Here is a 12,408-nt window from a genome sequence, read left to right as displayed (position 1 = left end):
GCGCGCGTGCGCACACACACACACACACACACACACACACACACACACACACACACACACACACAGAGAGAGAGAGAGAGAGAGAGAGAGAGAGAGAGAGAGAGAGAGATAATAAAAGCTGAGTTGGCAGCATAAATAAGCAACTAATCAGAAATGAGTAGAGCTTAAAGAACCGAGAAGTCATCATTTTTACATTCAAATTCATCTCAATGATCCACTTCAACCCACTTTCCAAAAGCTGTAATACAAACATCACCATCGAAGGTTGTTAAAAGGGAGTGAAATAATGTATAGTGCACTCAACAGTTAAAGAAAATTAACATTTATTAATTGCAGACAGCACATATTTCTCACTGGTAGAAAGAGCAATACAAAAATATTACCACAGTCTACCTCACATGATTTATTCTTTAGTTCCATTAATAACACTGTTACTATATCACATTTTTTACAACTTTTCAACTTTTATCCAATCAGCTGCATTCCATTTGATTTTAAACTGCCAGATGTATGTCATAAAATAATGACTAATAATCAGCAATTCATAAACTAAAAGTAATACAAGAAGTCATGCCTCATTTTGTGGATTTCTATAAGAAATATTGAAGATCAGATATAAACAATGGGTAGGAGAGATTAAAATTCCTCCACCTCAATAGCATCTGGTCACGATGAAAGGTGTTTCACAAATGGTGACTGAATATGCATCAAAAATACAATAGTCAAATAAAATGATGAACAAAATTTGTAGCCTAACAAGGAGCAAGGACAAACATTTGCACATGCATTGTGTACCTTGCTCTCCCACTGCCCCCCGCCCCCCCCCCCCCTCCCATCTGGTCCCTACAAACTGCAGGACAGTAGTAGTTGAAAAGCTGAGCTATAGTGTTAAACATCTTTTTTATGCGCATACCCACTGTTTCACACCTCAGGGTAAGCAGCTGTCTTTACTCACTGCATTGCAAGAAATGGAACTGAATTGAATGATAAAATATGTGTAAGCATAGGTAGGAACATACAACAGTTCACAGAAGTCAGTGGTGAAACTTGAGAGGTGAGTAGTTGGATTTGATGGAGGTGGTGGTGGTGGTGGTGGTGGTGGTGGTGGTGGTGGCTGTGCCAGCAAATGGCTATTGGATAGAATTTGTGGGTTAGGAAGCTTTGAAACTGACATATTATCTTTTTTCTACAATTCACAACAGACTGAGAAATAATGTTGCCAATGTCCTTGCCGTATTCTCATTCTCACAAAAAACTCGACAGTAAATCATTAGTGAGAGTACTTACAATTGCACTGGAAACAACTGATGGTCTCACAACCTAATCCTTAGTCAGCTCTGCAGACAGATGGTGTCTATTGGCCTGGATATGAGACTATTGGCATACAAAAAGTTGGGACAGCATACAAGACTGATAGCAGCCACAATCATCATCACACAATTGCCACCTGCCATGTAAGATATTTTGTCATTTATGTCTTATTGTGCCGTTCATTATCTTGCAATGAATATTCTGGCCTCTCTAGGTTTCTATCTCTCAAGAACATATTACCTTACACACACACACACACACACACACACACACACACACACACACACGTGCATATTACCCATATTACTGTTCACTGTAATGTGAAGGAACTCTGTGATATAGACTTTTGCTCTCCACCTAATTACACTACTAAGCTGAGGGAAGAATACTTTCCTAAATTTTTATGCACGTACTCTGGTAAGCACTCCATTGGCACCCCCCCCCCCCCCCCCTCCTCCTCTTAATTCATTTCTTCACATTTCTCCATTCAGTAGGACTTCAGAACCTGCACAATTTACAAATATTACGTAAAACTGTTTCTGTAAGCTTGCAATTCTTCTTTCTGCCACTTTTAGTGAAACTACTTCACAGCAAGTACAGTTTCACACTCAATCAATTTAAAATTATGTTTGAAATTATTTACCCTCAATTTCAGTCACCATGAGCATCCAGCATTTTCATGAACATTTGTGACATTACAATGTGGTAACACATTAGCACTATGTTAAAATATTGAGTGTTTAGTGTGTTAATATAATGAGCCGAGATGAAATTTGAAGAGATTGGTTGGTTGGTTTGGGGAAGGAGACCAGACAGCGTGGTCATCGGTCTCATCGGATTAGGGAAGGATGGGGAAGGAAGTCGGCCGTGCCCTTTCAGAGGAACCATCCCGGCATTTGCCTGGAGCGATTTAGGGAAATCACGGAAAACCTAAATCAGGATGGCCGGACGGGGGATTGAACCGTCGTCCTCCCGAATGCGAGTCCAGTGTCTAACCACTGCGCCACCTCGCTCGGTATTTGAAGAGAATAGCAGAATAAAAATAATTAACAGAATTAATTGTATTGCTGCAGCATAAATGTTCAGATCAAATGCTTTAGTTTCATTCACTAATAGGAAGGAGGATATCCATAATGGAGAGATTAGTCTTTAAATATATCCTGGCCTAATAATAATAATAATAATAGTAACTGTGACTGTATAGATAACTTCAAGGATTCAATTTTTTAAAATGTAATAGGCACTACTAGGATACACAACTATGGATAATAGGTCACCCAAAGGTAATTCCCAGAGTTCAAAGACACATGAGGATAAGAGAGAGGTGTCGCCTATACATGAAACAAGGTCCCAACAGCATTCCACAAATAAAGCTACTACAAACTTTACTGAGGATTAGGCAAAATTAAGCATTCAGTCTCTCAGACACTGCTCTGCATGTTCGAACATATTCACTCTGTAATAAGTTTTTATCTCCAGACCAGTGTTCATATTAATCTAAATTAGCCAATGACATGTCACACCCAGTCCCCCTCCTGCTCTCACCTGCTTTTTTACTCAGTTTCCTTCTTTCTACGTATGTGGCCAACAGAAACTCAGAGCCCCAGAATTTTTCAACCTAAGTACTTATCACAGATTACATTAAATTATATTTTCCAAATTATCCATGCTATAATAATTTTAGTCTTTTTCCATCTGAAGACATTAACACACTTCTGTGAGATTGACACCGACATGTGTCTTATTGTCCAGAATGTGTTTCTTTACCAGCTGCTTCTTGTCAGCTGCAGCACAGGTGATACATCAGTTTCCCAGAAATGGGCAACTGTGAAAATTTAGCAACTTGTATGGAACCTGTAATATAGATAATACTACAGTTAATACATTGCCAACAATTATAATTGTGAACATCCAATAACAGAACAATATGCATCAAGCTAAATACCAGTAAAAAATTAAACATCATCCATTCTTACAGATATAATATTAAGAGCTCTAAAGTGACATTTAAATTAAATAGAATGTAACTGGACAATTACATAAAAGTACAGCAGAGAGTCCACTATGAGTGTTTTCGTATTATCTATGATGACTCTCGACCTGTGATGCATGCAAATCGGACTTTCAAAACACGCATTCTTGCTCAGTTACAAAATTGTTCAATTGTGAAATACTTACAGCAACTCTTAAAAAATATCACACAGGGTTATCATGAACTAACAGTAGCAATATTAAAGGCAGTGCAAGTATTAGCGAATGTAGCAGGAACATCTCCCGCACCACCTGTGCCTGTAGCCTTTCAACAGTTTCTGATACAGAAAAACAAAAGGTCACATCCTTGTCAGGAAATCCCACACTGTATCAACTAATACAAAAAGTAGAACCATTAATAAATAGAGCAGAACTCGAGTTACCTCGAATGTTTTCTTTATTGTGAGAACATCTGTTAACGAAGAAACATATTATTGCAGACAGGTTAGAATTCTCACATCAAAGGAAGGGCCCCAATCAATTGTCTGAACTGGGCTGCTGACCAACTGCAGTTAGGAAGGAACTGCAATTTGAAATATTGACATGGGTACAACTTTGGGGAGATTGTACTGAGAAAATGAGATCCATCTCTGATGCAAGTTATGCAAATTGCTGAAGCCCACAAGACTGCCCATGAAGCACAGATTTGTTTCCGGTAGAAGAAGACACCATGACAGTTAACACTCTTGACACCACTTACGCAGGATGCCATGCCGCCTGGCAGGTCCCACGCTTACTCTGCAGCCCAGCTGTCCTCGTAAAGGACCACATTGGTGGTGATGGACCATTTCACCAGCAATGCCACTGCTCAGCTGTAAACGTCATTTCATTCACCCCCCCCCTCCCCACACACACACACACACACACACACACACACACACACACACACACACCACACACACCACACACACACACCTGCCCCCATTGGTATGCAATATGTCACAGGTGTGGCAGAAAAGAACACCTGCAAGAGACACATTGCAGCAATTCTGATGCAGATATGTAGCAAACCAAGTGAGTGAGAAATCTATTGTGCTGACTTCTCAAAATGTGGCCCAGATAATTTACTCAGCTGCATTCATTGACAAGCATCCTTTGAGATTCCTTCTGGAAATCTGTGCTTCTGTGTCACTGCTAAACCAATCTAATTATGTTTAGGTTCACCAGCATTGCAGACAGTCGAGGCAAATCTTTAGGCCTATGGATGTCATTGTGTGCCTTTTTCAGGTAAGTTTCTAGTTTTACTTACTTCTAACTGAGTCACTCATCCAGTAAATTTTCGTTAGTAGCTGACTTGTTAGCGGACAGTGTCTCTGGGACAGCTTCAAATTTTTGGATTTACAGTTCATGAAACAGTGCACACCACGCCATCTGAAGGGTCTCCCAGTGAATGCATGGGAAAAATAATTCCCTGAGAATTCCAGGTGTGAGCGTGACGATGGTGTCGACAAGCTACTGATAAATAAATGGTGACTGGGCAGCACCATATCACAATAATGACTTTTCTTTCCTTTCAGCTGAGCTATATACCAGCTATAATCTGCAGTTTAATCACAGTTTTTAAACACTGATAATCTATATGCAACAATATTTATATAATTAACACACTTTGAAATATTAAGTATTTTAAAATTTGTAATTTATAAAACTCAATGAAATTTAATGCTAGGTTAAAAATGCAGGATTCCCTGAGATTTTATCAAATTTCGGAAATTCCCTGAGATTTCCCATATTTTTCTGGGTAAAATGTTAATTCCCTGAGAATTCCAGGTTTTCCAAAAGAATCGCCACCCAAATGATATTTATACCCAAATTACTGATTTCTAAGCTTATATTGTTAAAGTGGCGGCAGCTCTGCGCTTCTTCAAAGCCCTGCCAGTGTCTTTGGTTCTTAAAGATGGCCTCAAATTAGAGCCAGATAGGTTCATTCACGGAGACATTGTAACCCCTAGTCTTTGTAGTCAATGGGCCACTCCCATGGTAACTGTACATAAACCAAACATCACCTAGAGACATCGTGACAATTTCAAAGTATCAACAGATGCAAAAGCTGAAGTGGAAACTTATCCTCTACTGACCACAGATGAACACACTGTAAAATTTGGCCACTGCACTGTATTTAGTTGAATTGACCTCACAAACATACTTTGTACTAAACAAGCCACAGTGGACTTAACCATTTATAATGGGGATCTTATGGAATATCTCAGCTCTTACTATATTTTACTATTTTATGGATCAACTACTATAGGGCATTATCAACAGTGCTGCATAACTTGATGATATTTTGGTCATGGGTACGACTTCACAGGACCATCTTCACAACCTTGAGCTTTTGTTCTAGAGATAGATAAGAAGAGGACTTGAATACAACATATTTAGTGTTTAAACACTCAAAAAATGGACTAAAACTAACAGAGGATCACGATGTGGCAAGATGCAGGCCCGCATAAATGTCAAAGACTTACAAGTGGTTCTCAGAAAGATAAACTCTTATGATCGATCGACTGAAAACCTATCAGAACTCTCATACACACTGAACTAGCTACGGTGTCAAGGCATGCATATGGACTGGTCATTTAGTTGTTGACATGCTTTCTAGACTTTAAAATACTACCTTAAGACAGCACTATATTTAGAGATGTACACCCCTAGTTTGCTTATGGTGATAGCAACAGACATGTCTCCCCGTGGTATCAGCACAGTCCTATACTGTAAATACCCTGATGGAACAGTATGCCCTAGCGCATATGCTTCCAAGATCTTACCTGCTTCTCAGCAACACTATTCTCAGAGTGTGGGAGCCCCCTTCCCATTATTTACACAGTTCGGAATTTCAGTTATTCCTTTACAGACAGAGATTTCATCTCATTACATATCATCGTCCTTTGCTCACTACATTTGGCCCCAACCATTCCATACCAGACTGGACTGCCCATCATCTCCAGCACTGGACACTGTACTTGTCTAACTTTCATTATTCTACCCACTACTCAGAAGTGACGTTACATGCAAATGAGGATGCGCAGTCCCAGTTCCCAATGAGACCTCACTTTCAGTTGACATGAATTTGTGGTTTCCATCTAAATTCAGACGGGATTTCCACCTTTCCCACTTTGGCTTTGCAGCAACTGGCAGGGCCACTGATCAACGTCAGCAGGCTGACTTCATGGTTGCCTTCACTGTACCCTTTCGGATATGCTGTGTCCACTGCCCCAAGTAGCAGCTGACACTTCTCTCTTCCAGGCTGGCTTATTGGTTTGGGCTTGTCATTTTGGGCACCACCTAATCTGGGTGCATAAGGCACTCTCTGCCTGCCACAGATCCATTCAGTATATCTCAGCGTGCCACCACCGATTTCTGTGGCATCATTGAAACCGATTTTGTCTTCACCATCCCACGCAGCAGCCATTTGCTCCTCCACCCCAGCAGACTGTCTGGTCTCCTGGCAACTCTTTTATCCCTCATCAAGCATTGTCCTGCCTCAGCCTTCTGCAGCAATGTATGTGGACACCTACTTGTTGCCTTCCCTAGTAGTGGCCTCTCCAGATCTCACACCACCTTCCTCTTCTCCCCTGCTGGTCGCTGCTTTTGGGGGGGAGGGGGGGTTATGTAGCGGTACCAGCCAACATTACAATGGAAACTGAGTAGCTGGAGCAACATTACCACTAATCAGAAGGCACCAATCCTCAGGCATGCGCCCTGGCAGAAACATGCCAGACTCTGGCATACAAGCTGGCCTAAGCTCAAATGGCTTTAAGCACTATGGGACTTAACATCCGAGGTCATCAGTCCCCAAGACTTAGAACTACTTAAACCTAACTAACCTAAGGACATCACACACATCCACGCCCGAGGCAGGATCCGAACCTGCGACCGTAGCAGCAGTGCGGTTCTGGACTGAAGCGCCTAGAACCACTCGGCCATAGTAGCCGGCCAGCCTAAGCTGATGTCAATGCAAATAATGGAGTACACTACACAACTATTATTATACTGCCTAGGGTGTTATTCTGATGGACTTTAATTGTAACAGACAGAATTTGATATGGCTTGGACTGAACTTTGCTTGGAAACGCAGACTTAAGATAGCTTGCAGTGTCCTTAATAGAACGTTGTATATGCATTGTGTCCCAGGAGGAATGGTAAATATTTAGGGATCTGACAGGAATGGTCATATGAAGCAAGAATGTCTAATAAAAACGAGTTCTAGAATGCATACTATAAGTGCTATGAGCACTACTACATGCTGTGAGACAGTTCTCTTTTACTGAAAGTACATTGCTTCATATTTTGGGAGGTTGTAGTACAGACCAAAACAAGAAAAAAATGTGCAGTAAATATGGGCTCTAAAATGCATACCTTAAGAGCTAATTAGACCATGTTCAGTAGAAGAGATGAGTTTCAAGAAACAAAGATGACCAAGTGTTCATATCTCTTGAGGTATGGATTTTGGAGCCTATGTTTATTCAACTTTTTTGCTTCAAATGATCACTCCTATCAGATCCCCACATACTGACCATTCTTCCAGGGACACCCTATATATCTCTCTTACTGGTAATAAACTCCGTTGTTTGTACTGTAGATCACCTTTTACAAAAAAAAGCAGAAGGCAATACAGTGGTGTGTAAATACATGTATTCTGAATATTCAATGTATTGTATGCAAAACAATATATAGTGTACTGGAGAAAACAATTAGCTCTGCTTGTGAGTTTAGTTCATACATCATAATTTATACTCACTACTCTTCAGCTGACTCCAGTCAACTGTCATACAGTCACATAAATTTTACATTCGTATTTGGAAACGTCCAGCTTTAGTAATATATTTTACACCTTTAAAAGGTTTGTACTTTTCACCATACATATCCAATCGATTAACTTTGAGACCAGAAACAGCTAGCTGATTAATGGTGAACTGAACCTAGAAAAATAATAAAACACACAATTATGTTTTTACCAAACATTTTAATTTCAACACACACACACACACACACACACACACACACACACACACACACACACATTCAGAAGTTATAAGTGATTTACATTGACAGCTTAAAATGTTTTTTCATGCTCATACAGTCCAGTTTGTACTTCTGTATGTAAATGGGCAGTGCAATTAGCAAGGTCATATTTGTGAGTGTTAGAAACGTTAGTGCAGCTACCTGCCTACAGTGTCAAGAAGGGAACTAATACAGGAATGACACATGCAACGTCACTCCATGCAGAGGCAAGATTGTGAAAATGGAGAGAGGAGAAATAATTAATAGCTGTAACATACTACAGAGGCCCGGGATGGATGAACTCCACAGTAGCTGGGCTGAACCGAGGTGGGGGTGGTTTTAAGATGACGACCAATGGTTGCTCAAAGAAAAATAATCATTAGTCACGCATTTTGTTGAACAACGAACTACAACATTTGTAGCGCACTGCATGGTGGCAATGCCCCCTGTGCATGTGCTGTACGCAACGACTGAGAAAGTGCTGATATGACAGACGGCCCATGACCTGCTGCGACGCCAGTGGCTTGACAGCAACACTGATGTGTTGGGTATTTGTTGGGCCATGTGCCATCTGGGCACAGCTCTGCAGTTCAGGGCAGGGCAACTGGATGGTGCGGGAACCCGCTGTTGTTCTTGTATAGGAAGTCAGCCCTCAGCAGTGGTGTCCAATCTTGCAAGCAGAGACACACACATCAGTATGCCCACCAAGGTGTAGGTGGTTGGGTAACTGCACTACCCTGGCCTTGAATGGCTGCCCCAGGGCAGAAAGCTGGCTGCGGCTGAAGTGAGCCTGGAGGTGAACTACCGGCAGCAAGGCACTAAGGCCACAACAGTGGACTTACCACCCAGCAGTAAGCTCACCATTGGCAGAGGTCAAGTTTCATGGCGGCTGTTTACAGAACCATGTTGCCCCAACAACCGGCATATACCCTCCCTTGTACGTGGTTGCCACCAGACTGAGATCCCTTTGACTAAAATTGACAAGTATTTGTAACAGCTCCATGTGTACATGTTTTTCTGAAGAAGCATTTTCAACTACATAAGTCATGACAAGCCTGTGGCTTGGATGTGTAGCAAGTGGCCTGCCAATGCTGCAGTCACCCTGTCTTTGTACACCCCCTCGGAGGTGTAGCCAGGATTGGGAAGTGATATGAGCTATTAATTAATACACAGTGCTCAGGTTTAGAAAACTAAACCATATCAGTTTATACATGATATGAGGCTTTCCCGGCATATATGATGCTTCCAAGGTTCTCTGGTGTACTGCCGGAGGCAATCGTTGGAGTTCCAAGATATTGCAGTGAACAACCATTCTGCCATCATCATGTGGTACTGATGGAATGAGGGGGTCTGCAGTGCACTACCAGTATATATACCTGTAGGTCCAGAATTCTGGTCTCACAAGTTTCACGCTGTGCTCAGTGGCGGGGGGAAGTGCGGCTGTGGCGGTGTGGTGGAGAGCCTTAGTTATCTGCTGGTCACTGTCTGGATTGCATCTCATGTACGGATGTTATGATTTTCTTTGATTGAGGTAAGTACGGGTTTCCATGCCTTACTTAGTCAGAAACCCGTGTCCCATAACTATTTTCTGGAAACTCCCATAAATGAAAAATTATGTCAATTTATGTTCCTAATTGTATTTTCCTCGTGAATTTCAATATTCTTTTATAAAAACAGAAATGAAATTCATATAATTTGATAGCCCATAAAAACGCTCCATTTGAGTCACGACGCCTGCAATGCCAATGGCTAGCTCGCTGCTCCTACTGTCGTAATGTTAATTCACAGTGCCATCTTGTTTTGGAATTTACTTTTCGGAAAATGGGTTATGAATGGTGTTTAGTACAGTACTGTACAAATACATCTATAAAAACTCCTAAAAATTTGTTTTTGAGTGTTCCAAAGAATGAGAAGATGCGTAAAATGTGGTCGCAATGTACCAGCTAATTGCCACCATGTCGACGTATGAGTTCCTAGCTTCATTAAATAAAGTTTTGCACTGTGAAGTTAACATTAATTTACTTCCAATATATGCTTTCCCACTGTTACAAGGAAGGATAGCGTCATTCAAATGGAATTCTTAGTGAAAATTGTCATTTTAACCATTTTTACCTAAATTATTTGGTAGCTCAATTGTTAGAGTGGTGGACCGTCAAATTATAAAAGAGGACGTCCATAGATTGCTGGTTCGAATCTAACTTTAAAGAATATATTAACTTTTTTTCAAACCAACTGACAGTCCTCTCATATGAAAACAAAATCACAATTACAAAATTTTACCACACTGACCAGAAAAAGAATTATATTGTATTTTTCTCCTGGGTCCAAGGGGTGCTGAGTGAGATGCTAACTCAAACCCGAAAGAGCCAGTGGGATAAAAACTCGTAGACAAAAATGGGGATGGGGCTGCGAAAGCCCAAGTCATGGACAGTAACTAAAATGCGATAGCGCCAAGCCATGTCATATGCCTTATGTAGGTCAAAGAAGACCGCGACAAGGTGTCAGCAGTTAGTAAAAGCTCATCTGGTTGCTGTTTTCAATCCGAGTAAATAGTCGGTTGCAGACCATTCTTCGTGGAAACCACACTGATACGGGGACAAAAGGCCCTGAGATTTGAGTATCCAACACAACCGGAAGCTAATCAGCCTCTAGAGCAGTTTACGAAGTATGTTGGTCAGGCTAACCGGTCAGTAGCTGTCAAGAGACATTAGATTCTCCCCAGGCTTAATGACAGGGACAACTACGCTGTCTCGCCATTGCAAGGGGAAGGCACCTGTGAGCCAAATGTGGTTGAAGACCCTGAGCAGATGTTGCCTCTGTCTAACTTCCAAGTGCTGGATCATCTGGTTGTGGATGGAATTCGGCCCAGCGGCCTGCAAGAATTCCCATTCAATGAAGGGTTCATTATAGGTTTCAGCTTGTTGGGGGTTGGAACGGAGGAGGATTTCTTCAGCACATCATTTTTGATGGGGAAAGGTAGCAGGATAGCAAGAAGACTCTGATGCTGTCGCAAAATGTGTTGCAAGGTGTTCTGCAAGGACTTACAAATCAGTACACAGAACACACTGTAGGATAAGACCATGGGCAGCTGATTTTCACTGGTGACCCAAAAGGCTATGGAGCTTGGAGGTGGCAAACACAATGCTCCCTACATTCCTTTTTACTCTGCTTAGTAAGGTTGTTGGTCTCAGCATAGACAGACTTCAAAGTGGTAAGGTTGATCGGTGAAGGGTGTTGTTTATATCATTACAGCACCTGTCAGTGTTCTTTGACAGCACTACGACGTCCTTGGTCCATCACAGTACTGGTCGACAATGAGGGGGACCCGTGGACATGGGGGATAGCAGTGGCAGTGACATTGGCATGAAGGATAGTGTCACAGAAATCCTGCACGACCACATCAATGCAATCCAAGACAGAGGTGTTGAAGTGCACAGCCGATGTATACAAAAGCCAATTGGCTCTGTAGAATGCACAACATGGGGGCCTGTCTGCCTGGTGGTGGCAGGGGAGTGACAGGATCACCGGAAAGTGGTCAGTATCACAAAGACCATCAAAGGATGACCAATGTAGGGAAGTCATGAGAGCAGGCAAAGAAATCGCCAGATCAACAGCAGAAAAGGTGCTGTGAGCGGCACTGAAGTGGGTAAGGGAACCATTATAGAAGAGACACAAATCAAAGTCTGTAATAAATTGGCCAATTAGAAGACTCCTACCCATCAAAGTGGCACTCCCCCCGCAGGGGGTGGTGTGCATTGGAGTCCCCAAGAAGGAGATACAGGGGCGGGAACTTGAGTGTTAAAACTGGGAGTCAACCATAAGAAAATGTCCTACCCAGAGGGAGGTAGACACTGCAAATGGTGAGTGTTAGGGTCGTTTGCATGCATACCGCTATTGCTTCCAGGGGTTCCAACAGAATGCTTGATAACAAATTCATGAAAGTGCATTTCTTGAAGAGCAAGACAGATTAAGAGGAAACAGTGTTGTATTTCCAGTACGTGACAATAATATCCATTGTAATTACCTGGATGAGCATGTGGTGGAGTCCAGGTTAGACATAAA

General features: G+C 41.8%; 1 protein-coding gene across 1 annotated transcript in view; it reads right to left on the bottom strand.

Annotated features, from left to right (window-relative positions):
* Positions 1 to 2,934: 2,934 nt before the first annotated feature.
* The window catches only part of LOC124555105 (AP-3 complex subunit mu-1), a 163,734-nt gene continuing 154,260 nt past the window's right edge, over positions 2,935 to 12,408 (bottom strand). Inside the window, exons 10-11 of the mRNA XM_047128906.1 lie at positions 8,084 to 8,264; positions 2,935 to 3,165 (exon numbers count right to left, since the gene is read on the bottom strand). Coding sequence (XP_046984862.1) covers positions 8,130 to 8,264 — 135 coding nt within the window. The 3' untranslated portion in view covers positions 2,935 to 3,165; positions 8,084 to 8,129. The remainder of the gene's footprint in view (positions 3,166 to 8,083; positions 8,265 to 12,408) is intronic.

Source organism: Schistocerca americana, chromosome X (assembly GCF_021461395.2).
Source record: "Schistocerca americana isolate TAMUIC-IGC-003095 chromosome X, iqSchAmer2.1, whole genome shotgun sequence".
Taxonomy (NCBI): Eukaryota; Metazoa; Arthropoda; class Insecta; order Orthoptera; family Acrididae; genus Schistocerca; species Schistocerca americana.
This window is presented reverse-complemented; position numbering and strand designations above follow the sequence as displayed.